Source organism: Suncus etruscus, chromosome X, assembly GCF_024139225.1.
Source record: "Suncus etruscus isolate mSunEtr1 chromosome X, mSunEtr1.pri.cur, whole genome shotgun sequence".
Taxonomy (NCBI): domain Eukaryota; kingdom Metazoa; phylum Chordata; class Mammalia; order Eulipotyphla; family Soricidae; genus Suncus; species Suncus etruscus.
The window spans coordinates 90,826,983-90,854,682 of NC_064868.1; the positions used below are offsets into that span (position 1 = coordinate 90,826,983).

Sequence of the window (27,700 nt, forward strand, 5' to 3'; positions counted from 1 at the left end):
CATGCTCCCCTACTCACTGGCTTTCCAGCAGGACCCCTTAAGCCCAACCAAGGGGCTACTGAGCATCATGAGCTCTGCCATGCCCATCCATGTGCCTTTCTCTGCCTCCCCTACCTCATTCTGAGAGATTTGTTCTCTCTTCCAGTGCCATCCAGAGCTGCCTCTATTGTTCCCTGCCAACAGACTGGCCTCTGACCTGCCCCATTCCTATGACCCTGTGGTCTCTGTTGACCCCTCCACCTATGCTTGGATTCCACATTTTGTAGAAGCCCAGTACATAGTGGCTGTTTGGTGTTCATCTTCACCAAGGGCCCCTTAGAAATCATTCAGACCACCCTCTCTGTTGGATTCAGGTCACGAGACCAGTCAGCAAATTCATTCTGTCTTCTGGAAAGGGGAAGACATGCACACATACAGGGAAACTTTGGTTCCCACAGCTAAGTCACATCCACAGAAGATAACTGAACCCTGCCCCCAGGCCCCAGGGGCCCAGAGGAAGGAAACAGTTCGGGCCTAGCTGGGAATGGAGAAGAAGACTAAGAGCAGGCCTGAGCAGTACATCAGAGCAGAGCAGAGCAGAGATGGGCCTTCAGGGAGAGTCAGCCTCTGTCCCATCCTCGCTTTTCCTCTCTGGAAAAATTGGTGGTCTCTATCTCATGAGCAGGAGGCCTCCATGGGCTGGTATAGTGTGCAAATAATTTAGCTAAACATAACTTTCTTTCAGGAGGCTGGGCTCAGCTCATGCTCTAGCTGTGTGGGCCTGTGGGCCAAATCTGGCCTGTGGCCTGTGTTTGTCAATAAAGCTTTATCAGCACAGAGCCAGAACTGGTTCCTGAGAGATGGTCCATGGCACAGAGTTCCATTAGCACTGGGCCTGGATCTAGATAACTGACTTTTGGTTCCAATTTCCTGAGGCCATAGTTTTCCCCATGAAGAGGGCATTCTCCTAGGAACTTCCTCATAGCAAAACACCAAGTCTTCACCCCTATGTTCTGCTTGCTGTCCTCCATCAAAGCTAGTCCCAATCCATCTATGACATAATGAAACTTGGGCTCTCTAACAGTTCCCGAACCTGGAAACACCCAGCTCCTCGCAGCAGCATCCAGGCACCTTTTCTAAATAGAACCAATGCGACCAGTGACAATGAGACTCTCCCTAGGCTGTTCATCCCACTTCGGGCCACCAAACATGTGGGCAAGCTGCCTGCTCCAAGTCCAGGCCAGTAGTATGTCTCCAGAGGTCTTGCCCTTTCCCTGCTCCCAGAGCCTTTGCCCCAGTTCTTGTCTTTTCTGCACTGCCCACCTATCTGGCCACCCTGTCCCAGACCTGGAGAGTTCTTTTCACAGTATTTCTGCTCACTTTGCTCATCACTTTGCTCACTTCTTACCATTCCTCAAGAGTCTCAGCTCTTTCTCCACTGGGCTCTTCTCTTTCTCCTTATCTTGTACTTCTTCTGGGGCTGGGGGCTCTGTTCGAAAAACCCCCTTCCAAGCCCAGTTTTGTACAGTTCAAATCTTCCTTTCTGCTCTAGACAGGAGTCTCTTGTTGCCTACTTTTCTAAAATAAGTTACCACTATTGAGCTGGTCTCACAGTGGGTGAAAAGCAGAGCATGTTTCCCTCTTTTCCTCTTCCCACCACACCTGTAGTCTTGAGAACAAAGAGCTTGGTTGAGCCCAATCCTTCCAGGAAGCCAGCCCTCAAACACCAACTGCCCATATCTAGGAGCAAAAGAGACAGCTTCAAAGAGGTCAGTGCAGAGTAGCTCGTAAGACTATCTGTCCAATTTTCATAGCCAGGAGACAGCTTAGCAACCTCGAAATGCCTTGCCCTTTCCTGTAGTTAAACCTAACATGAAAATACTTCTTTGGCAGCATTTTTAAATACAACAACAACAAAAATCTCCATGAAATTTTTTTTGGTCAGAAACACAACTTGAATTTTCCAGGTAAGAAAGGATAATGATGCCAACTGCCAGGAGACAGATTTAAGGTTTCTATTAAAGACACATTCAGTGTGAGTCTTCTATTGCTACCTGGGTCACTGGCATTTTCTTCAGGAAAGTACCAGCAGGAGGAAATATGTTGTAGAAAACACCGCCTAGCCTTATCCCCTGCCAGCACCACCTCCCAGACAGCACAGTGCTAGCTCATCAGCCCTGGACCTATCTCCTTCACCTCCCCACAGCCTTCCACTCCCACTCTCTGAAGCCTCATCATTGCCAACTCCAAACTGCCACTCTGCACCCCCGGTACCAACCCTATCTCCACCCCTTGCCTACCTCAATGATGCTCTCCACCCCTCTCTAACCACTTCTCTACACCTCCAGCACCTCCTTTGGCACCTTCACCTTCTACCCACAGTTCTCATATCACCTCCTCTGCCAGTGACATCTCCAATGCCCCAGCTCTACATTCACCACCTCACCTCCACCCCTTCCCACCTCCAGGTCTATTGCTGCCATCACCTACTTCCACTGCCTGCTCACCACCCTCACTTTATCCCTATCCCCTATCCCTACCCTACCACTGCCCTCACCACCCCTGCACATAAACCCACCCCTGTGGGCACGAAGGAAACTTTTCAGGTTCTATGACACAGCACATTGCAGTCATGTACACTCCCCACAGGGAGGGAGTGAAATCAATATGTGGAGGTTATCATCATTTCTCATGTGTCGTCAGCCCTGCTGTTTGGGAGATATGAAACATTGGCATATGCTGGTGATCAATATGAAATTAGGATTCATGACTAGACTATTCCCAGCTGTACCCCTAGAAGCAACTCAGTTATGATGCCAGATCTTTTCTCTTCCCAAACCATGGGAAGGCCCGTACTCACCCACTTTATTAGGGTGGAGCTTCCAGAAGTGAGCCTTGTGCACAACTGTGCAGGAGAGCATCCAATGACTCCAGGCACAGCTGCCTTGAGTGACCAAAATTGCTGAGTCAACCTAGTTCAAGGCTGTCTTCAGACCACCAGGAAGAGTACACTGTCCAGAGAAAGAATATTCAGCCCATACCAGGCCAGGCACCATGCTAACTTCACATCACTAGGCTCTTCTGTCCCGACAACAGTGAGAAGCAAGTCTCACTGTGCCTTCTGGCTGTGTGGCAGTGGTCTGGGTGCCACTAAACTGGGTATTCTCACAGAAGGCCCATTGCAAGCCTGTGACTGTCTCTCCAAGTGACACAGGCAGGAGGATTAAGGCATTGCACACTGTCTGAATAGAAGAGTCATCTCCGTGTCTGCATTTCTAAAGTATCTTGTACAAGCTAAGATACCCACTTTCATCCGTCAATCACAGTGGAGGACCTGGAATGTCTTAATACTTCATATCCCACCTCTGCTTCTCTGGTAGCAGGACCCAGAGAGCCAGACGCTCAAAGCTACTGGCTGGGTCGGTCCACCTCAGACAGTTGAGTTTTAGAGCCAGCAGTTGGATCTCAGTAGCTGAAAAGCACTTATTTGATGAGCATGTGACCTCCAGAAGGCACTGAAGCAACCAGAGGTCTCTGACTTCTCCTACCACTATGCTCTTGGCTTTCTCCTGTAGGACATTCCCTGCCCTGGTTTTCAGCCCAGGACACAGGCAGATGTAGCATCACCTTGATTAAGACTCATTTCCCAAATCTGTCTAGGCCTGCAAACTCACCACATGCTTTTTTACTCTTCCATTCTTGGTTGTGAAGAGCCTCCCTTCAATTGTCACTGTTCTGATCCCTACAAAGCAAAGCTCTGCATTTAGATACAGGGAAGACAGTTATCAGCAGCTACTTCTCTTCCCCCCATTTCAAATAATCAAGTAGGCTCTGGGGGTGGGATGCTCCCAGGACAGAAGGACCAGGGCCTCCCCTGAGCCCACACTGCTGCCCTCAACCAAGCAGGCATAGCCTGATGGAAGGCAGCTTCTGGCCCTCCACACAGCTCACTCTATCTGAGTAGACACCCCAATATTTGATTCCTTCCAGTTCATGGGTTAAACATAGTTTCTTGTTGTCCCAGCATATGTGAGCCAGGAGCTGTGTCCCGAAAAAGTACCAAGATCCCTTAAATCTCACTTTATTTTCCCCATTGGGTCCATTCACCGACTACACAGTCCTGACAAAGGGTGTCTGGGGGAACTCCTGGGGAATGTTTTCCATGGGTCTTGACACACTTCAGATGAACAGAAGGGTGGCTCTTATGAGAACTGCCCAAGACCTCACAGAAACCCCTGAATTCTTCCAGTTTCTGGACCATTCCATGATGGGCTCTGCAGAGATGTTTCTCTGGACCACAGGACTGTGTAAGAGATAACAATGAGTTGCTTGTCATCTGTGTCCCTGACTGGGTTTCCATGAAAGATGTTTGCAGTGCCAGCAATGCCCCAATCCTTTCTATGTCTAGAATGCTGATGCCCTCGCTGTGGGAAAGAGACTCATGCTGTGCTGACTACAGGAGCCTCAGCATTGTCAGCATGATCTTAGTCACCCCAACACCCAGGTCCTTTCCAGAGGGGGACACCGAGTCCCAGATTGGGAAATGCAGTGCTTGCCCTGATATGGAACCCCACATCTTTGTTCTTGAGACCATTATCCCTAGGCCTGTGGATGCCAACCTTGACTCTTCTTGCCTTTCCTCTTCCCATTGCCACTCTAGACCCATCAGTCTGGTGGGGGAAACAGTGAAACTGTCCTCCTGGATCACACACATACTCACACATATACACATAGAAACTCATACACTCACATACTCACACTTGCCACACATATACTCACACACTCACACACATATACACACACATAGGGTTATCCAGACTGAAACATTGATCCCCTTCCCTCAGCAGTCCCCACTGCACCCACAGTCCACACCCTCATTTGAACTGGGATGCCATGGACACCCCATCAATGACAGCACATGGGACTATGTCTAGCAGAGACCAGGCCCAGAACCACAGACACATCCGCTTAGGGTGCTCCAGGCCTGACCCTTGAGGCTCAGAACCTTGTTACAGGCTAGCAGGCTCTGAGCCATATTATGTGGGCCCTTGGGTATTGAGGATTGCTTGACAGCCACATACTTCCCTGGGCTTGGGTCCATTCTGAGAGCAGCCTGCTCTTCTGACTGTTGTGTCTGCACTAGAGATAGATCTGAGCTCTAGAAACTTGCCCCCAGCCCCAGGTCCTCTCTTTAGGCTGACTTTTTAGACTTCAGAGCCAGCATGAGCAGGAAGGGAGAGGCAGGGGTCATAGATGGTGTGATGGACTCAGTGCTGCCGCATGACAAGCAATTGGACCTGACATTTCATGTGCCATCTCTCTTCCCGAAAACCAGGCCAATGCCCACTGCTGGCTCAGGAGTGTTGGAATGAAGTGGTGGCCTCTGTCCTTTCCTATGTGATTCAATCCTGGTGGCTATATCCTTATTGGCCAGAGAGCCAGCAGGCAGCTTGGGGACCCAGGGAAGGGCGTCAGTAATGATTGCCTATGGAACACATGGGTCAGACCAGGAGCCCATTGTACAAAATCACTCACTGAGGTCCAGAGAAGCTGAAATGACTTTTACCTAGTCCCACATGGACTAGAGAAGACAGATCTGAATCGTGAGGCTTCTGCTTTTTCCTCTTCCTAGTCTTGCAAATTAGGGGCCCCAAGACTACTCCCATCAGAGGTTGAGATTCTTGCTAAACATCTCTGAGGAGGACACCGTTCCTGAAACAGAGTCCTTATGACCTCTCAGCAGTCAAGGATCCCTAGCCTACCCACTTGATCTAGGGTGATTCACCAGATCTTGCCTTCCTAGTGAGACAGGTACCACTTCAGGTACCAGGTCAGTCAATGCGGGACCACTGTTCTGAGAAAGAAACGTGCTGATGAGCCTGTGCCTGGGGTAGAAGCATCTGGATTATCCAGCCTTTAGGCTGTGCTCTTCCTTCTTTCTCCCTTTTTCCTGAGACCTAGGTATGCTTGACATATTAGGGACCTTGCTCCTGACTCAGCCATCTTCTCACTCTTCTCTGTCAAGCCAGTTTACAGGGAAACCCCATGATCACAGAGGGTCCATTCTCTATGTTCTTGAGAGACATTTACTAGACGGGTGTCCTCATGAGGACGAAGAGGGATACCAAGAAAATTGGCATCTGGGAACCTGAAGTAGCCACCCACCCACCTTTTCTATCTGGTAATAGTCCCCTCCAAGACACTCTGAGCATCTCTGAACACAGCCCTTCTGTACTCCTGCAAACTCTTATATTACCTACAACAGGAACTGGGCCAGTTTCCTGGGACTTTTGTGGGTGTTCACGTTCAAGTTTCCAGTCAGACCATCCAAAATGCAGCCAGGCTTCTGTGTACCCAGATTCCTAAGCCTGTGTCACATGACCTCTGGAAGGCCTGAGCCTGAATGAGGAGAACTAGCAATTGCTTAATCTTTTCAAGGAATTTCTGCCTCTTGTACCATGCCAGACTGAAAAAGTTATGAATGACCATGTGTCAATGTGTGGATAGTATCAGGAATAATGTGGACTTTAGAGCTGAACTTGGCTTCCATCAGAAGGGTTGCTTTTGTTGGTCCATTATTTAGGGGGTGGGGGAGCTAACACATGCTCCCAGATTCATTTTCATGAATGTTTCGAAGGTCATGGGGGTCACATTGTTGGCTTTATCTGCCCAATTATGGAATGGGGTTCTGTGAGCTTTGGTGGATAGGCAGTGATTTCTGAAAGATGCCTGAGGACCAGCCCTCCTGCCCCCACTGAAGGCCATGCCTGAAGACTCAGGGAGTTGTGACATCTGGCACATTGTGTCCTGTTTATTCCCTACCTGTGGGGCTATGAATAAGGCATACTCAGTTTTATTTTCTGGAAGAAGACAAGGGGTGGAAGTGATAATACAGAGAGTAAGGTGCTTGCCTTGTATGCGGACAACCTGGGTTCTATCCCTAGCACCTTATGGTCCCCTGAGCCTGCTAGAAATGATCTCTGGATGCAGAGACAGGAATAACCCCTAAGCATTATATGTGTGGCTCCAAAAAGAAGTTTGGTGTAGACTGTAGAAATCACGCCATCTTCTATGATTCACCCACTGTTAGTATTTTTAAAAAAGAAAAAGAAGTGTCACAGTGGGTGGGTTGGATCTTGAGCTGAGATCTAGTCCAATCTGACACTGAGTCCAGAGACTGGAAGTTGGACATGAAGCTGGAAGGTAGCTTCAGAAGGTTCTGAAAACTAGGCTAGGACCTTCCATTCCCAGTAGTATGGCAAGAGGTGATTCAGCCAATCATCCTCAACTTGAGTAGTTGACCTTCCACCAGCATATCCTGACTACAGGGAGCCAAGAAGGGGGCCAGGTTGACCCCGGGCACCAGAAAAACAAGCCAGCCTCTCAGCATGAGATGAAGGATCCCTTCATAGGTGGGGTTCTTCAGTCTGTCTGTGGGGAACCTGCAACACCATACACCATCTCTGTACCTATGCAACCTTGAAGCCACCTTGAAGCTAGCTATGTACTCCCTCCTGCCCAGTGAAGAAGCTTCACCTCCAAGTACCAGCAGCTCAACCTGCACTCCACCCAAAGAGGCATCTTCACTTAGGTTCACTTAAATAGGCATCCAGGAACCTGTTTTGTTATAGAAGGACCAGTTGGGTCCTCTCATTGAAATGGATCAGGGCATACTAGTGTGAATGCCACTGATGAATAACTGAATGTGTTCACAAGCTCTCATTAAAGGATTCAGGGCAGCCCTAGTGTTTTCCAGTTAACTCTGAATTATATGTCAAGTCCCTTATCTCACTCACTGTCCCTTTATCCCTGTCTTCTCCAGACCATCCTTTTCCACCTCCTGGGCACAGTGGTCACTCTCACATCGTCTGTGACTTCATGGTCATAATCCTGGGCTCCTTGTGTCCATCTTGGCCTTCTGCAGGGAATCCCCTGGGATTCCCACCCCTTTTGGCCCTTTGCCCATCTTTCCCATCCACTTCTCTTTATACATATTGGACTTTTTCTAGCTATTTTGGGCTGTGATTTGTTTGCCAGTCAACCTAGAGTTGATAGAATGCCAGAAGTCAAGGGCAAGAGCACCTGGTCACCTGGTCCTTGTTCATTTATCCCCTGATTTCTTCCCTTGCTGGTTGTGAGAAGCAACTGGAACCAAACTCAGCAAATGTTCTGGCATGGTACCCAAGTCTCAAGATTCTCCATCTAACAGTAGTATGACAGAATCTAAGGACCTGTTATCTCTTTCTTGTCTATTGTCAGCCTCAGAGTGCCAGCCTCCAGCGGTCTAGACCAGTGGTCGGCAACCTGCGGCTCACGAGCCACATGTGGCTCTTTACACTTCTAATTTGGCTCTTCTGTGTGCCAGGCGGCCTCTCCAGGAGTCAGGACTCTGCTCCTGGCCTCTGTCAGTGCGCGCCCTGTGTGGCTCTCAAAATAAACTTCAATCGTGGTTTTGGCGAGATTTGGCTCAGTTGAAAAAAAAGGTTGCCAACCACTGGTCTAGAAAAATGATATCCAGTGGATAACATAGGTGTCCGACATGCAGTACCTGCACTCTATCCAAGCATTCCCACACAGGGCTGTCATACATGAAAAACATGCTTCCAGAAAAACATCTCTGGTGGACTGTTGGCACTAAGGCCATTCCCCCCGCTTCCTGTCCTTGATGCAGCCATTCCCACATTGACACCCACACACACACACATACACCAGCCCTTGCTAGCTTTGGTGTGAGTGCCACAGAGTACTGTGTGAAGCCCAGCGAATGAAGGAAACCCAGCATGAGTAACAGCCCTTCTTTGATCCCCAAGGCCAGTTCTGTTAACTGGTGGGCAGCTCCCCAAGATTGTAGGCTGGGCCCTTTTCCTGTTGTATCCTATCTTTCAGCCCAAGGATGCATCTGCAGAGAGGAATTTCTTCAGTGAGTTTAGGCTTGTGGAGGAAGGGGGTGGCAGCTTACACATCATTCCCATGAAAAACAAACAAGCGAGTAAAGAATGTTCAGGCTAGAAAAGGAATGACCAGTCACACCTGGGAGACGATTACTCCTAGTGTGTGAAAGAGAGAGAGATTAATGGAATCATGATGGAGTTCAGGAAGCGCATCTTTCCCCTTCATGTACAGCTTAGACAGCTACCCCCAGATATAGTGCCTCCTCTGCTGATTCCATGTGACCCATGGTCTCACTGCAACCTGACATGCTAAAGCAGGACAGGAAAGCCCTGAGAACATGCAGTGTTTCTGTTACACTTGTCCTTTAAAAAGCAAGTGGCCTTGAGGGCCATCTTCTGTGGCTCCCAAAACCAAAATAAATAAATTGAAATAAAATAGTGTCTACATTACAGTGGCACTTTCAAAATCTGATGCTCCAGAGACAGTCATCAAGCACCTCTCTGCTAGACCTCTGGGTAGTTTGGTAGTGTCACCAACCTCAAACAAAGCACAGGGTCCCTTAGTAGTGTCCTCAGTTTCCTTTAAGTGGGCATAAAACTTCCTTTGCATGACTTTTTGCCTGGTTGAGTCTACAGACAGCATAATGGCTTATTTGAAATCTAACCAAGGAGTTTAAATGAAACACTGCAACAAAGAAACAAGCATGAGCAGTTCTCAAAATAGGCTGTATTGTCTAGTTTTGACAACTTCAAGTCTTTCAACTGAGAGATGTTTTCTCTTTCGTAAGTTTCATGTTCATTAGCTGTAATGTGCCTTTATAACCATCACTGCCTCTCCCCTCTCCACCCACAGGGAGCTGCTAAACGGAGACAGGAAGAAGACAGCTACCCATATCCAGGCATGGCAGAAGGGGGTTACCCTACCAAAAGCAAGAGGCCCTGCCTTGAAGATGTCACTCTTTCAATGGGCATGCCGAGAGCCCATCCCAGCACATCCTGTACAGAGCTGCAGGCTCCTCCCATCACCATGAATCCTGGCTCATCAGCCATGGAAGTTGCTGGCCATTCACTTCTACTGGAAAACAGTCCTCTGAATGGCAATGTCATGGGCTCACCGTATGCGGTGGTACCACCCACTGAAATGAGCCTGAAAGGGGCACCCCCCCACCTGGCTCCTTATGGTGACAAAGGCAGCAACAACATGCAGGCCACCGTGGACCAAGAGCTTCAGGATCTTCTGGAGGAACTGACCAATATTCAAGAGCCGAGCTCGGCTGAGCTCGATTTGGAGAAGATTCTGGGCAACAAGCCAGAAGAGCCCCTGATCTTGGATACCCCCCTGCCTACCACCTCCAAGTCAACAGTTCAGATGCCACACCTGGAGAGCCTGGGGTCCAGCAAAGAGTTCCCACCAAGCTGCAGCCAGGTCCCTGGCATGTCACTGCCAATGCCCACCTCCTCTGCAGGGGTCAGCTATGGACTGCCCTCAACCAGTAAGCAGATGGTGTGTCCCAGCACTTCAGTAGCCCAGGCCAAGAATCAGGCCCAGGCGAGGCCCCCTGTGGCCCTGCCTCAGATCCCGATGCCACAGTGGCATCATGCTCACCAATTGAAGGTGCTGGCAGCCAGCAAGCAGGGGTCAGCCACCAAGCAATCGCAGAGCTCTGCACCCAACTGGTCCAGTCTGCCTCCTCCAGGCCTCTCACCCCCTTACCGCCCAGTGCCATCGCCACATCCCCCACCTCCACCACCACCCTTCAGCTCCCAGAACCTCTTGGTATCGTGCATGTCATCAGGCACAATGCAGGGAAGCAGCATGCAGGGAAGCAGCATGCAGGCCTCCCCCAACGCCTTACTCTCCAGCATGACACCCAGCAGCAGTGCCACTCTGGGCCCTTCTATGCCCTATGCTCCTGACAAGCTGCCCAGCCCCTCACTCAGCCAGCAGCAGCCACAATTCAGCCAGCAGAGCTCCATCCTCGCCCACCTGGTATCATCCACCATCAAGCATCCTCAAGGCCACATGCTGACCGCACTGCCCACCAGCACTACAGGGCCATCGCCACCCTACTGTCCAGAGAAGCTGGCCAGCCCCGGCTTGCCCCAGCAGTCCTTCACCCCTCAGTGCTCACTGGTTCGAAGCCTGCCACCCAGCACCAACCCACTGAGCCAACAGCAGCAGCAGCTTGCAAATGCCATGTTCAAGCCAATGAGCGCCAGCTCATCCAAAACCACCCTCAGCATGATCATGCAGCAGGGCCTAGCCAGCGCCAGCCAGGGGGCACCTGAGCCTCTCTCATTCGGCAACACCAAGCCTCTGTCGCATTTTGTGTCAGAGCCAGGGCCCTCGAAAATGCCCACTATGCCAACCACCCCGCGCCAGGCCAGCCTGCTCCACTACCTGCAGCAGCCCACATCTATGCCGTCATCCTCAGCCACTGCATCATCCACCGCCACGGCCACTCTGCAGCTGCAGCAGCACGACCCGTCGACATTCCTGCTCCAGCAGGTGATGCAGCAGTCACAGCGCTATTCGCAGCGGGCCATGGGCCCTGACACCCTGCCTGCTCTGCCCAGACAGGTAAGAAGACTGCTCACCAATGCCTTCCTGCCTTGGGGCAAGCAGACAGGTGCTTCTTACTAGGTATTCCTGGCTTCCAAGGGCACATCCAGCCCTTCACTTTCCTTTCTAGAAAAGTCCATTTTGGGATCTTTTCCGTATGGTCAGACTGCAGCAATGACGAGGCCAATAGAGATGCTGCCTATTTCAATTCCAGGGGCTTCATTTCCCTTGGTGGGGGAATGACACCCATCAGGAAGTCCCAGGTGCCTGAGTGGCCCTCGCTGGCGTATGATGTCTTAGGCAGGACAGCAACAACCTCATAGCAGACCAGGACACAACACTGGTGCAATGCATAGCAAAGCCCACAGAGTGTTCTAGAAATGTGCCAGCAGACTTCTGAGCACTGTCAGCATGACACTTGTATATCATTATGTTTAGTACCATTATATTGTGGTGCAGGAGAAGCACACAGGCTGTTGACTAGCCATACGAAGCAGCAGTATTTGGGGACTCTGCTTTTGCTCCCCAACATTTAATGCTAGATGATGTTGGTTGAGCCCCTCCTGAAGATACTGAATGATGAGTACTGTACTCATGAGGCAGTTATTCTTCCCATCACCAGGTTACAGGCTGAGAAACTGAGGCTCAGAGTTGAGGTCTTGCACAGAGTCACACAGTGGGCAAAAGGGCAGCATCCCAAGACTTTCACCCTCATCTGGTCTTGCTGACAGCCCCTGACTGGCACAACCAGGCTGCCTCCCACTTTCCAGGGCTCAGGGCCCTGCCTTGATGATTTCTCACTGTTGTCTAACACAGTCAAACCTCACATTGTGTGGCTTCCAGGAAACCAGGCTGTGTCTGCTGAGGCTTCTGGCCCAACTGTCGCATCTCAGGTAGGACGCAGTCTCAAATGTGCTTCTTGAAAGTTCTCAGGGCTCATTGGCAAAACCCTGGCAAGTAGTTCTGAGGAAGCTGTTGGCCAAAGGCCTCTACCAGTCCTTGCCACTGTAGCCTCTTCACACTGTGTCTCACAGCCTGTCAGTGATCTTCGTTTGTATTAGGGTGGCTTGGCGTTGGATTTGGCCTTAGGTTGGCAAGTCCTCTTGCCCCTTACCAGGGTACTTCATATCCTGGGCAAACTGAGCATCTTTGCCTCAAAAGTGCAGGCCACCCAATACCCTGGACATACAAGAAAATACCATAGGACTAGGGAGGGGTTGTGGGGGTTTTCAGGGGTTGGGCCCTGGGGGGTTAAAGAGAATAGGCTCAAGGTTAATTGTACTAAGTCCCATCTTGACCCCTTTTCAACTGGCAGTAGCTATGCTCACTCTGGACATAGATGTCTCTTTGTGCAAGATAGAGATGCTAATAGTACCCCCATCTGGGACTGGAATGCAGTGAGATCAAAGGGAAGGTCCAAAGGAACCTCACTAATATCAGCTGTGATTTTCAGAAATTGAATTTAGCTATCATCCAAGAAAACAGACCTCAGCTGCTAACTTGGAGCAGAGGGCCATGGAGTGATTCTTGGGCAGGGATCCCCAGGAAGATATTTTTCAAGAGGGCTGAGAGGGGCTAGGACTCAGAATGAAGAGGCCAAAGGGAAGCAGTAAAGGAGTTAAGCACCAGCTGACATGGAGAGGCTAGTGGGCTGCCCTATCCTATATGCCCATATGACTAATGCTCCTAAGGATGAGGGGTGGGCAGAAAATAAGCCCTTAGCTCTAAGGCTACGGGTACATGTCACTTCTGTAGGCTACCTTGGACCTGTGAGGAGCCAGTGGGGGATCAACAGGGACTAACAGAGTGCCAGTGCTCTAGGAACACTGCTTTGGCTCTGTCGCTGTCACTGTGGAGGCGGCGTCGATGAGTGTTTGGGAGGTTTGCTCAAATAGGCTGGATATGGATGCCAAAGCGTGCAGAATCCCACACGGATCCTTCAGGGGTGTTTACCTCCTCTGTTCCTCCCACCCACCCACCCCCCTTCAGCGCATCCATAAGCACCTTGGCAATAACCCAAGACTCCTTTGTGTTTGGATTTCTAAGGTAGACCCACCTGCTGGGCAGAGCAGAACTTTTCCATGACTGCTGTCCCCATTAACACAGCCAATTCAAACAGACACATGCTCACTGGCACTGATGCCCGAGGCAAAGCAGCAAGATCAACGCAGGGCCATAGGCCAGAGGAAACCCTGCTCTTGTCAAATACACAGATATGGGCTACATTTGCTGTGCAGAGGGCTGCAGAATATGGCCCGTTAGCATTTAAGTCAATTCCCAAGATCTTGCTGAAATACATTTTTCTCCCTGGCTCAAATCAGGCACAGGTATTGCCTGTGATCTCGGCCTTGACAGTGCTTTTGCTGGCTTTCCTTTATTCTGATTTGGGAGAATAGCCTTGTGCCCTTAATTCCCCAAGAAGTTTCTGTAACGTGTAGCTCTGGCTCAGTGTGGCAGGTAGGAGCACAAATTGCATTTGAGCTAAGCCTGGCCAAATACAAGCACAGAGCCTGGAGGGAATCTCTGGAGTGCTCAGAAAGGACAGGCAAGCTGGCCTCAGGGCATGGGCTTGCCCCACATGTCTTGGCTACCAGACTCGAATATGTTTTCCAAATGAGATTCTTAATTTTATCTTGGTACCCAATTCCACATTCTGACTCCTTTTTCCTTCCTTTCTATACTGCCATTCTGTTTGAGAGGAAACTTTCTTCAGCTACTCTGAAAACAAATATCATTCCACCCAGCAGAAAGTGCTTTTGCGAGTTCAGGAATCACTCACTCTTTGAAAGTTGATCAAGTTTGGTTTCAGTGCTCTCTGGATTGCCAGGAACTTCAGGCTCAGAATTTGAGAAATGCAGCCTCAAAATTGGGCACTTATGTTACAAGAATCTTTTTTTTTCTGTTTTCCTTTTTGGCTTCTGAGAATCACAAATGATCCTCCACCTCCTGGCTTGATTATGTTTTATTTTTTCAAATTGCAAAAATATAGGAATCACTTTGGTGATGTTAATCTTTGAAATTATTGCAGCTTTCAATCAGTGAGGTCCTGCTAAAGTAGCACCCCAAAATACTAATTCCACAGAGAGATCAGTTCATGAAATGGTTTTTAATCTTTGGAAAGCTTCCTGTTGTTTGTAACAATGACATCTGGAGAGGTCAGGATGCCCCAAATGAGACTTGGGGAGAGCTCACAAGCAGTGCTCAGGAGACCCAAGGGGTACTCAGCCAATCAGGCTGGGCAGTTCAATGATCAGAGCCATCAGTATGGTTCTGCTTGGGCCCTTAAGTGTTGGGGTCACCCCAATAGTGCTTGAAGACATTTTGAAAATGCCAAACAAACCATAGCTTTGAGGGAGCCAAAGGGAGGAAATGTGTGTTTGTCCAGCATAGCACAAGGACTAGCACCCCCACCTATCCAGGTGTGTCCCCCCCCCAAAGCAAAACCAAAAGAAGGGTGAAACTTTATTTGTAATAAATTCATCTGTGACTGGAAAATAGGAAGCACTTTGCTTCACTTCTCTTGTGCCAAGACAATAAGTAGGGCAATGCTCCTTTACATGATGCTGCCAGGGGATGCTGCACAGTCCCCATGTGTGAGACCCCTAGGCATGCCACAGGTGCCACCCACAGTAAAGAACAGTGAGAAAAAGATGACAGCATGCCAGGCTTGAGGCTTTGGGCAGCACAGTACCCCTTAGGCAGGAAGAGGAAGACATTGGAGTTGGCATGTCCCACACAAGAGCCTGCTGGACCAGACTGATTCCTTGAGAACTTGAGGCGCAGTACAGTAGTCACTGTTTCCCATGAAAGCACTATCCAACTCCAACCACTTCTAACTTTGGCCTAAAGAGTGAGCACCATGCAGCTTTTTCCCTAGATTCAGACCATTTGGGCCACACTGGCTAACCCTGTTTTTTAGGTACTTACACTGCTGGCAGGCAGGCTTTTCTGTCTGTTCCTCTCATTCAGAGCACTGAGTCTGGGGCCAGAGATCTTTCAGGCAATGCACCTGGCATGGACGTAGGTCTGAGCCCCAGCACTGTAAGGTACCCCCAGAACTGCTACTATATGGCACCTTCCCAGAACAACCCTGCTAATGCTCTAAACACTGCGATGTTACAGTCCCTACTTAAAAGAATCTTCTAAGGGCAAGAGCAATACCACAGTGAGGGGAGCACTGCCTTGTACACAGCTGACCCAGGTTTGATCATCAGCATCCCATAAGGTCCTCCAAGCCCACCAGGAGGAAGTGATTCCTGAGTGCAGAGCCAGGAGTAACCCCTCCAAAAACACCCCCCAAAAAACGAAACCTTGTGAAAATAAAGGCTTTACCAAAGTCAGAGATGAACTCCCAGAGATAAGGTCTCCTGGGCTCTCCTGAAGCTCCAGGGGAGTGTTCTGGCAGAGCTGTGCTGGCACCTTCCCATCCTTGTTTCTTTCAGATTTTTGTTCCCTCTCCCAGTAATCAAGCTGCATGTTAGATTCAAGAGAAGTCAGGTTGGAATCACCTACACAGTGCTCATATTTTGGGGCTGCCTAGGACAAACCTTGAAGGTTTAAGAGAAATGACTCCTCATGTAGCATTGCTGGGCAAAGTTTTGCATTGGAAATCCAACACATGTTCTATCTGCCTCATCCCTGGAACATGCTGCCAAGTTTATAGAAGGGCTGCATGGCAGTGGAGACCCAGACTTTTTGGAAATGGCCCTAGTTTTGGGTGACAGGAGGAGAATTTGCCAAAGCCAGCTGATCTTGTTGGTCCCTTGGTGAAGAGGGAGCTCTTGGTTTGCGATCTGAAATAATGATGGTTGATTTGCAAAAGCAAGAGTTTTGAAAAGTGTGGAAGCCCCACCCCCTCCCAAGGGAAGAAATGGGGACAAGACCATGACCATTTCCCTCGATTGGGCAACCCTTGCAAAGGCGAGCTGGAAGTTGGGAAGAGACACCCAGTAGAAAAGTGATTTTCTTAAATCCCAGAAAAGAACAAGTGTTGGCGAGGATGTGGAGAAATCAGAAACCATGTGTGCTTTTGGTAGGAATGTGAAATCGCGCAGCTGCTATGGAAAACAGAATGGCAATGCCTCCCGCAAAGAGGCACCGAATCCCCACATACCCTCCTAAGAATAGCATTGAAAGCAGGGTCTTGAACAGCCCCTCTGGCCACCCATGATCATAGTAGCCCCATCCAAAATAGCCAACTGGTGAAAACATCCCAAGGGCCCAGCAACTGGTGAAGGGATCACCTACATGGGGTCTGTGCATCCAAAGGACAATTATTCAGCCTTCAAAAGGATGGGAGTAGGAAGCTGATTTCCTTCCTCCAAGTAGGAAGCTCTATTGGACATCACTGCCTCACGTGTGCCCTCCCCAGCACTACTAATAGTTTTCCAGCAAGGACATCCAGGAGACAGTCAAGGCAGAGGAAGCCTTGAAAACCAACCAGACACACTCAGACAATGCAGTTCAATGAACCCACACTTCTCTGAAATCCTTAGAGCTCCTTTGTCCATGGAGACAGGAATAGAAGACTGGGTGCATGGGGCTGTATGTAGAAGGGAGAAGGGGGAAGCTGTGGGGTGTTGAAACTAGACTCGTTGGAGATAAGAACAAGCACTAGAAGGGGACATGGGCAGGGGGCAAGCCACTGTGAATGATCTAATGCCACAGAACTGAACTTCAAATGGTTCATGCCAAATGTTTCCACAAGGAGAAGAGGAGAGAAAATGGGCATTTAAGATGAATCATAAGCTGTGTTTCTGCCATGGACCCAAGAAAGGTGGCCATAGGCATGAGCAATTGGGAGCACGTCTAGGTGCCAGCAAGGGTTATGCATGGTCAGGGTCTTTGGACATGATCAGTGCTTTGAAATCACTTTTCTGGGCACTTTGGGGAATGGAATCTTGTGTAGATAGTGGGGCCATTATCTGTAACTTAGAAGGTACAGAAACCACCTCTGAAGGGGCTCCATCAATTATGGCTCACTCTCTAGATTGCAGCTCTTACTGAATAATCAGCTGCAAGGGGCTGGCCACTAGGATTTGCTGCTTTTACTGCTGGCATTATTGGGCCATTGTTAGGCCCAGAGTGAGGTTCTGGAAAAGATTCAGGATAGTGCTCTAGCAAGCCAAGTAGGAAGCAAGAGTCTCTGAGCAGGAGCCTAAGGGTTTAGGGAAGTCTCTATATCTGGCTTCCCTCCCAGCCCCCAGTACTTTCAGGTTTTTTTTCTTGTAGGCCATGTGGAATCAGAGTTTTAGGGTCTTGCCCTCTGTTCCCCCAACACACACTCCCTAGCCGATTTTGCAGGTATAAGAAGGGTCTGGTTCTGTCCAAGGGAATCCAGACACCAGGGTACAGTTGGGCATGAACACTATTCATAAATTGATTCTTCTATCACATGACAAAGCTCTTGAGACTCTGGAGGGTTTTAGAAACAAAGAACAAATCTCAGTCTGAGGCCATGCCTGGATGGACAAACAGCCACTGTTCCCACCCCATCACCCAACCATGGTGCATTTTTCAAACCGAGTAGGGCCTCTGGTTCATCCATGATACATGGTCATCCAATTCAATACAAAGTTCCAGACCTGAAAATGTGCAGCTTTAGCTCCTACCACAGTCCCTGGCACCTCCTCCATAGAGCCAATCCATACTGGTTGTTTCCTAGAGATGAGAGTAGTGGGGTTCCAGCATTGTAAAGTTTAGAGATTTAGGGAACACATTACAGGACTTGGTTTGCCCTGGTGAAGATGCACTCAGTCCACTCTTGCCATGTCAATCATTCGTCATGTGTTAGCCAGGCCCGGCAGTGCCTAGAGCAATGATTTCTTGCCCAGGGCTAGTGAGCAGTTTATATGGTGTGGTTGTCTGGGCAGGTATCATTTCTTCTGGCAAAGCTACCAGTGGAACCCCTTTTGTGTTTTTATTTTGAGGTTTCCCTAGGGATTAGTGTCACATGCCACTTGAAATGGTATTGAGCTCTTCTTGTATAGCCTGTCCCCAGTAACCTCTGGTGGTGACATCTTTCAAAACTGCAGTGTCATTGCACACCAGTGAGTGTGCTTCCATGAGTGCCATTTCCAGTATCACTTCAAAGAACATTTGGTTGCCTTTGAGGAAGTGCCCAGTATTGGCTTCAACCCTTTCAGATTTTTCAGCACTTGCTGCTTTCTGCCTTTGTCATGAGCCAAGTTGTATGGCTTTTGTGGAACTGATCTTTGCAGGGAAGAGTGTTTGGATTTGTTTTTCCATTATGATCACTCTTGTGAGATGCTTTGATTTGCTTTATGGCCTATTCCTTTCCTTTGCTAGAATAGTGATCTCATCATGAGAGTGCTTCTTCCCCCCCCAAAGGACCCTGAGCTTCTTGCTCTCCTGATTGCTGTAGTTCAAAATGAATAATGATCAAAGGAACAAAACGAAGGGTGCAAAGGAACTAAGGTCATGATCTTGCCCATGTGGTTTTTCTCTGATGGAAAGATCAGGAATCAAGGGTCTGTGTTTGCTACTTCCCATCTCCAATCTCCATACCCCACACAGGGAAGCCCTGAGACCCAGACTCAACCATGCTAAAACTCTAAGCTGACTTCTGAGAAGATAGTGCAACTTTGGCCACTTGCAAGATGTCAATAAGTCCTTGATTGGAGCAGGAAATCTACTTTTGACTTACCAGAACCAGAGTGCCACCATTATAGGGTTCAGAATCTCCTGTAAGGCCCCAGGTTTGAGTCTTCCACACCCCCTCCAAGCTTCAGAGTCCGTTAGAGAGGTTAGAAGACAACTAATACTCCCCCTTAGTCCACATTGTTCCTACTCCAGCCACCAAAAGCCACCTTGCCATGGTGACATCCTGAGCTCACCATCCAAGCAAACTACAACTTCCAGAGAGAATGTTCTCAAAGGGTAACTACGTCTCTGGAAGCCTGTACTTTTGCCACCTGTCTATTCACACTTCTCTGGCAACTGGCGTTGGTACTAAAGTGTAGGACTAAGGAATAAAATAGAGTGTGACCCTGGTGTTGGTTCCAGGCCAGCCTTCCCCCCACCCCTGAGCACCTCTCGAAGGTTGTGTTTGTTTTGTTTACAGTTCTTACCTCAAAATTTGAAGTCTCAACTTCCTCATATGTCTCTTCTCAGGCCTTTCAAAGCATTTAAAAATTCAGGAGCTTGATGCCAATAATTGCTTTTAGGGAGCTCAAACTGCCTATTTTCTATAGATGAATTCCAGTTTGGAGCCTCAATTATTTTCTTTGCAGAAACCCACAAAGTACATGTTCTAGTTTGCATTGGAATTGAACGGGAACCAGCAAGGCTTAATGTTGCTCGGCCAGGCTATTGCTCCTAAAGTGCACACACATTTGACTAATGCAGAAGTGAGTAGTTATGAACATACACCCCTTGTTTGAGCTAAATGAGGAGTCTACGGCCACTCTCCCAGACCAGCACCCTGTGCTTACTCAGAGCAGACTGTTCTAGATTTCTCTATAAATGTTATCTCGTGTCTGGCTCAGGGGATATGACTTAAGGCAGACAGAACTGGGTTCCGTGCTCCACACTTCATTGTTAGAGATGGAATGTTCTCAACCATAAGGCCAATGATGGAGCTTGAGTGGTTGGGCACACTGCAGGTGTGCTTTGAATCAATGGCTTCACCCTTTTCCACAAAGTGGTGCTTTACTAGCTGTGCATTCGCCTCCAGGACTTCACTTTATGACTAGCTCCCCCTTGTGGGAACACATGTCTGCCAGCAATTGCCAGGGCTCCAGGCTTCCAGGCCTTAGCCATAGAGCAGGATTGAGAGTTGCTTTCTCAAAGCTTTCCCAGAAGTCCCGGGAACTTTGGTCAAGGGGCATTGTAGTTGTCTGAATTGATTGAAGCCCTGCATTGCTGCTTCCTGGTTACTGACTTGGTACCTAGACCTCTAGAGGCCTGGATGCCTAGGTGTTGTCCCCAAAGCATATAAGCAGCTTGGCAGTAAATGAGCTGCCTAGATGACAAGTGGGAAAGGGCCAGAAGAGAGATGAGGTGCTAGCCATGCCACCAGCTCTATTATTTGATACAGTCCACTGCTCAGGTCCTGCATTCTTAATGCTTCCCTTCCTGTATTCCCTAATTGCTAGGCCCTGCAGAAAGCCCCAAAGGATTCAGCTCTATCTAGTCCAAACTGGATAATGTGCCAGCCTCTCTCACCTGGGCCTGGATGTGGCCCTTTGTGTTATGGGATCTGGTGCTCATGCTCACTAAGAAAGACAGGGATTGGGATAAGGAACACAAAGCAACTCCTGGGAAAGGGAGAACCAGTGGTCAGCCCACAGTACCTCGCCCTCTCTGGCTCTCAGCCTCCTGCTGTCTCTCAAATGTGCTCTGGAGAGTTTGTTTTAATGCAGACAGCCGGGGTCTAGCCCAGAATTTGAGACTGGTAGGGCTGGGGGAAAATGGAAAAATTGTCTGGAAAACACTTTCCCATACTATTGCACGTGGCTTTGGCTCTGGGTATGGGCTGTGAATGACAGCTGCTCAGGGCCACTTCGTGATGCCACTGGACCCAGGAAAGACCCCTCAGCTGGTCTTGTTCTCATCCAGGCCTCATCATGGCATGTGTCCATAGGAGCTATGCCGAGATTCAGTCGGTCTTGCTTCTAGTAGATGTGCAGCACAAAAGAGGTCCTGTGGAGTCCCCTTAGCCAATGAATGAGGGGGTCAGCTGCCAGTTGCTGTCCCCCTTTAAAGACACTCAGAGTCACACAAGAAGTGACCTGGCATGTACTACTGCCCCAGTGTGTTGTTCACTACCAATGCTCCAATCATTTTGTCCCCTTTTCAAAACTGGAAGTGGGAAAGTGTTCCCCAGAGCAGAGTATCTCTGAGATGTTTCAGGAGCCCAGCTAAGGATGTGCCGATTAGAATTCAGCAACTGGAAGCATGGCCTGTGACTTTAACTGGCCAAGGGTGGTTTTTCGCCTTACCACGTGATAATCAAAGTGACATCAAAGGCTTGGGCAGGGCCCCCTTTTCTCTGTTTCCCCATGCCTTGCCACACAAACAGATCTTCTGGACCGGGGAGCTTGTGGCCTGGCTCCTACTCTTTCTGCTGCCTTCCCAGCCTTCCTGTGTGGAAAGTGGCTGGTGTGCAGGGACTCACCTTCTCTATCTAGGGCCTTGTAGAGAGTTGAGGACAAGCAATGGCACTGTGGCCAAGAGGCAGGTACCCAGCCACACTTAGTCAGAGAGAAAACCAGCCCATGAGGTTTGCTTTCCCTTTCCTTCACTCCCAAAGACAGGGTAAATCTAGCCATACAGAGTGAGCCCGAGTGCTCAAGCCTACTCCTGAGCGTGGCAGAAGATGGCCCCACAGAACCAAACTTCCCGGCCATTGAGTGGCACTTGGGCAGGGCAAGCTTTTTGGTGCTGGCATCAAGTTGGCTGTCTGAATGCAGAAGTCTCCAAAGGGAATCTTGTCACTCCCTTACTTGGTTGCCTAAATGTCACTAATAGGTGGATTGGCTTCGCTGGCACCTGGAGGTCTGTCAGCACTGCTTACTCTGCCCATTGGTGAGCCACTGAATGGGATGAATTGGGAGGGGAAAGGATGTGGAATGTTTAAACATAAGGCTGATGCTTCTGACAGCATCTGTGTCTGAAAACACTTTAAATATTTGTGCTTAAGAGACTGGATTTGGAAGCAAGTCTGAGCCAGGTTCAAACATGGTCACTCTTGCTAAGAAATGGCTTTATGATACCCCATGAATTTGCTCTTCTGAACCTTATTTTATTGATCAATAAATGTAAACAATAGAGATTAGAGAAACAATACAGTGGGTAAGGAGTTTATACAATTGATCTGGATTCAATCCTTGGCACCCTGTATGGTCCCCAAAGCCAACCAGGAATAACTCTGACCACAGATTCAGGGAAAAGCCCTGAGCAGATGGGTTTGGCCTCAAAACAAATGAAAAAAAGTAAGCAATAATTATCTATGTTCTTGAGGGTGGGGTAAATTTAGCAAGATAAAAACTGTGAAGCATGTCATGGGGTACCTGGCTTATTGAACCCCTGTGCCCTAGATTCACAATGTTTCCACTTCTGGGACAATTTTCACTCACCACCTAGCTGGATTGACCGCCCTGTCTTTCTCCCTTGAAACCTAGCAGAGCTGGACTAATGAGATGAATGAAGGAGAATCAGGAGTCCCATCTTTAAGAAGGCCACTTGCTTACTTGGCAGTTAATGTCAAAAAAGACAGTCCTTCATTTTTTCAGTTGATACATATATTATTGATTTGCAATATTGATGTATATTTTAGTTCTTTAGATTACTGGTTTTTCTTTAAATAAAACATAGCATTTGCCAGTTAAACTTACAATTAAATTCCAAATCTTGATTGAGTGAATGAACTTGACTTTGAACTCTGATCATTCGAGTTAACCCAAGGCAGTGAAACTTGAGAAATGATATTTATGTACATAGGCAAAATCAGGGGCTCTTGGGCTCTTCCAGTTCTTGCCCAGAGATTTCCCCACTCCAAAAAAAACTTGGACAAACTGGAGACTTGTGGAAGACAGTGTTCAATGGGTAGTATTGGTTTTCCCCAGGGTATTTCACAAACCCTGTACCACATGTTTCATAGAAGACCCCTCAACTTGGTGTTCTCATTTGGGAGTGCAGTGGTTACAAAAAGCAAAGAACATCTGGGGCACACAGGAATCAGCCCACATATGTGGCGTAGTGATGGATTCAGAGCAGCCCTTTAGAATCTTCTTACTATGCATCTGCTGATAGAAACAGCGAGGATTCAGCTGGATAGTTCGATCCAGAAAACTTACACATATACTTAAAGTCACACAATATCTAGCCTTGAGTCTACGCTCTGGCAGTAACCAAGTAGTGATCTTGGCAAGTTGATTGACCTCTTAGTGCCTCCATTTTCTCATCTTGACAATGCAAACATAACAGGACTTACTTTAGAGGATCATTCTAAGAATAAATGAAATGAAATGACCCTGAGAAAGGTGAGCTATATTGCCTTAAATTAAGTAAGTTCTATATCATGTATTTTACCATCATCGTGAGAACTTATCATTATTATCAACCCATCAGACCTCAAGATAGAAGATGACAGGTCTACTGAGCAAGGAGGACTGGTCACATCTAATGCATGTGAAACCCATACATAGAGAGGTGGCTAAAACCTGATTGAGTGCCTGATACATGGCACTGATATTATTGCTTAAGACTTGTGGCTAGTGAATACTCAAAGACATGCATGCACACACATGCCCACATGTACTCACTCACTAGAAAACTGCCTGCCAACTTGGGAACCATCTACAGTGAGGTTTGCATCTGGTTGTACAACTGACTAGCTGTGTGACTTTGTGTGACTTAGTTGGTCTCTCTGAGCCTCAGTGTCCTCATCTGTAAGTAAGGGTAATAACCCTTCCTGCCTCACACCCTTCCAACAGATACATAGTAGAGTGAAGCACTTAGCTAATTGTAATGCCCCTATATTCTGTGGTTGAACTCTTCATTCTTCCCAATAATACATCCAAATAACACCTAGCATTGATTCTGCCCACAGTATGCACATAATGTTTCTTTCAACCAACGGACTTGACTGCAACTATTGAACTTAGCCTTGGGATGTCAATGCCCCTTTCTATTAGGACTTGAAAGCTGCCAGTGATGCCTCCTAACAGATTGAAGAGGCTATTTCAGGTAGAAAGAATGTCCGTTGGTAGAGGGCAGCCTTCCCCTAATCCTGTTAGACAGCACTGTTGGCAAGTGCTCAGTCAGTTGCATCAGGTTGGAAGAACTGAGTCCTATATTGGGTCCACTGCCCTCCTGATCTCCTAAAAACCTGGTGGAGATAGGAGCTCTCCACCCCAACCTGGGGGGCCCTTGCAAAGTGAGCTGCAGTGAGGGCTGTCTCAGGAGTTCTGCTGGATTGTTTGGTTTTGCCACTCACCATTTGGTTTTGCAGATTCTGAGGCGTGTCTCCACATACCTTCCTCCAAACTGGTTCCAAGGTGGTGATCTGTTGTAGGGGTGGTTTAGGAGGGTGGGGAAAGGGGAACTGGGATTGCTCAAAGTCATTGCCAGTGAACCAACTGTCTGATGTAGCTTTATTCCCATTTGCAACAAGACAATGATGGTCTCAGGCAAGGGAGCCTTAACCTGAGAGCCTCGGATGAGTATTAAGTGGTCTAGAAATCCCCATGAAATGGCATGTAACATGTTGGTGGGCTGGGTCAAAAACACCTCCGGAAGTGCTTTCTCTGTGGAGAGTGACTGTAGCTTCGAATGGATTCTCAAATATGACCCAAGACCGGGGAGCCAGCCAAGTGGTTTGGTTGGGCCCCATGTCCGTGGTGTATGGAACTAATCCCAACACCCAAAGCAGCCAGCTAGATGCTCAGGGCAGAGACAGATGAGTCGGATGGCCATGTAGTCCCACAGCTGATGGATTGTTCAATCGGTTGTTGTAGACTCATATAGACAAAGCCTGCAAGCTTGGGGAAGCCAGGCCCCCCCAGGTCAGCCTCGGGCGACAGGCCTCATCCTGCCAAACCCTGGGGAGTGAGTCCTTCCTGCCCGCCAGCTCCTTTGCCCATGATCTGGCCCGAGTCACCTCGCACACCAGCTCGCAGGCAGCGCCCTGGGGCGGCTGGGATCCGAAGGCCTGGAGGCAGCTGCCCGCGCCACTGCTGCCTACCTGCGAAGCCCTAGGTAAGTGACACCCCAGCCTCGCTTTCCTCATCTGTCAACGGGGCACAGTCCCCTGCTCAGCCTGCCGCCTGCCTCACAGGGTTGTTGGGAGGAACACAGGAGGTGACAGCCCAGACAACTCTGTATGCTAGGAAGTTTTTTCTAGTGCTTTCTCTACTCTCCCTGTCAGTCTGGGCACAGCAAGTACAGAGCTGCAGAGTGCTCTGGGGGCTGTCTCCGCCCTTCCTCTCTTTGTGGGGCCTTCCAGCACCCTAAATCTTTCCCCGCCTGTGCTCTGAACCCCCTTACACACACCTGCTAAACAGCTGCCTCTCCAGCCTGCCATCTGCTATGGACTTTGCATCTCTCCAGCCACCCAGGACCCACATCCCCAAAAGTGGGAAGGCGGAAAGCTGTCAACCATGGGGGGCAAGGCAGAAAGGCTCCCAGCCAAGCCTTGGCTCACTAAGAGTGGGATCAAGTCGAGAATTTAGCAGGAAGAGCTTGACTTGCTCTGAAGAGAGTCACGTTCCAGGGCCCGTGAGCAGGACACCGGCCAGAGGCCTCCACAGGGGCCCAACTGCCCACGTGGTAGTTTTGGGACATGGAGTGGCGTGTGCAGGGACTGTCCACAGTGTAAACTGCAGTGATAGTGATCGGAAGATGGTCATCAAGCAGAAAGGGTCTTGGCGCTCCTCGCCTTTAATGGAAATTCTCCAGGGCAGAGAAGCCAAAACTGCCTGTGAACTGCTCCCTTAACCCACCCACACACACAACCATTCCAAGGCTGTTGTCTCTCTCTTCAGCCTCTGAACACACAGGTCTCTGGCTCAAACCTGGGGGATAGGTCCGGTCTGGCCTGGGAGAAAGAATGTGCTGTCTCATTCTGGACACCCCCACTCATTCTTTGTCCCCAGACAGCATTACCGCCCCATACACAGCCATTGTTCCCCTAAATCTGGAACCATGCTGGATAAACTGAGTGTTTCACTCTGAGTATCAGAAGGGTCCTGGAAAGTGTGGGCTGCACCTTCTATGATGGGGGAACACTTCATGAGGAAACCCAAGGCAGACAGCTCCCCTTAAACCCAGTTTCTGACAACCTATAAGGCCATGGTTTACTCTACCCAAGTGAAGCAGCTCTCAGGGGTCCCCACACATTAGAGATAGAGAAGCCCCAGAATTCATGTACTGATTTGATGACCTCCAGGCCATCTTCCAAGGAAATGTCAGATAGGAATGTGAGTGGTCCCCCAAATATACAAAAGAGCATCCATGTGCTATGGGTACAATAAACAAGGAAACCCTAAAGATCAAGAAACTTGGAACCTTCCACAGGGGTGGGGGCACCTGGGCAAATGGTCCCCCTCAACTCTTCTCTTTTTTGCTCTCCCTCCCCCCTCCAAGGCCTTCTTACCTCCCCTCTATTTCCCTCCTGTCCTCCCCTCTCATTCTCCTCCCCTTGTCCTGTTTCCCTCTTTTCCTCCCTTTCTTCCCCTTACTCCTTCCTTAGCCTCTCCCTTTCCAGTCCCCCATCCTCATCCCCCTAATGTCCCCTCTTATATTCCTCAACTGTTCTTCCCTCCCCCAGTCTCACTCCCTCCTGGCATTCCCCTTTCTTCTCTCCTTGTCTCTCCTTTCTCTCCCCTCCTGTCCCTCCCTTCTTTTTCTCTATCCATACCTGCTCATGCCCTTCCTTTTCTCCCTCACTCCCTTCCTCTCCTCCCTTGCCCCCTCCCCTTCTGCCCTCCTTCCCCTACATGGTAGACTCAACTTTGGCTACTCATCCTACAATCCACCAAAAATTGGTCCTCTGGAGTCCCCTTAGGACTGTGCTCAAAGGGATCTCAGACCAAGGTTGAAATCCAGAAACCCTGCTAACCTTTACTCTTGGCCCCCACCCTTCAATATGAGATTCCCCCTTGCCTGATTAAGGGATGTAGTGAGAAGAACCCAAGTCAGGGTTCCAGGAGGATGACTGTAAGCCTGGTCTGCAGGGGACCTGTACTGAGCTCATCTGTGTCAGTGGTTGGCAGGATATGGGTCTGGCCTTTACCCCACTCCTGCCAGGTACACACGAAGTAACCAGTCAGGGGCTTGGCAGCTTCCTGGGTATCTGCAATAAACTTCTTAAAAAGTAGCTTCAGTACTTCTCCAGATGCCATCTTGGCTGACACAAGTCTGTGTCTGGGAGGAAGGAGAGGTAACAAAAAATCCAAGCTCAGGACAACATCTCTACCATGAGAGCAGCGCAAACCACACCCTGCCAGAAAACCACAGCAGCTGCACCTGAGAAACTAACAGATTTTGTAGACTTTGTCCAGAGCTGCCCACACTACTGGACCATCCATCATGAACGCCTGACGCCAGGCAGCAACTTGAAGCCACTGTTTCCTCCTGCTCGCTGAAAACATTGGTCATTTCCTGTTTGCTCCACTTTCCAACGATTCCAATTATCAGTGTCAAAAGGCAACAACTGTTTTCTTGGGTCTTATCTTTGGAGCACATGGATACAGAACAAAGGCTGCGGGACTCCGTCTGCAAAACAAAGGAAGCAGCCTCCTTG

The 27,700-nt window shown here is 49.1% G+C and overlaps 1 protein-coding gene across 1 annotated transcript in view; it reads left to right on the top strand.

The window, feature by feature from the left end:
- MAMLD1 (mastermind like domain containing 1) overlaps positions 1-27,700 on the top strand; it is a 95,881-nt gene that overhangs the window by 64,932 nt on the left and 3,249 nt on the right. The window contains exons 3-4 of the mRNA XM_049767488.1: positions 9,724-11,451; positions 24,915-25,155. Of these exons, the coding sequence (XP_049623445.1) occupies positions 9,724-11,451; positions 24,915-25,155 (1,969 nt within the window). The remainder of the gene's footprint in view (positions 1-9,723; positions 11,452-24,914; positions 25,156-27,700) is intronic.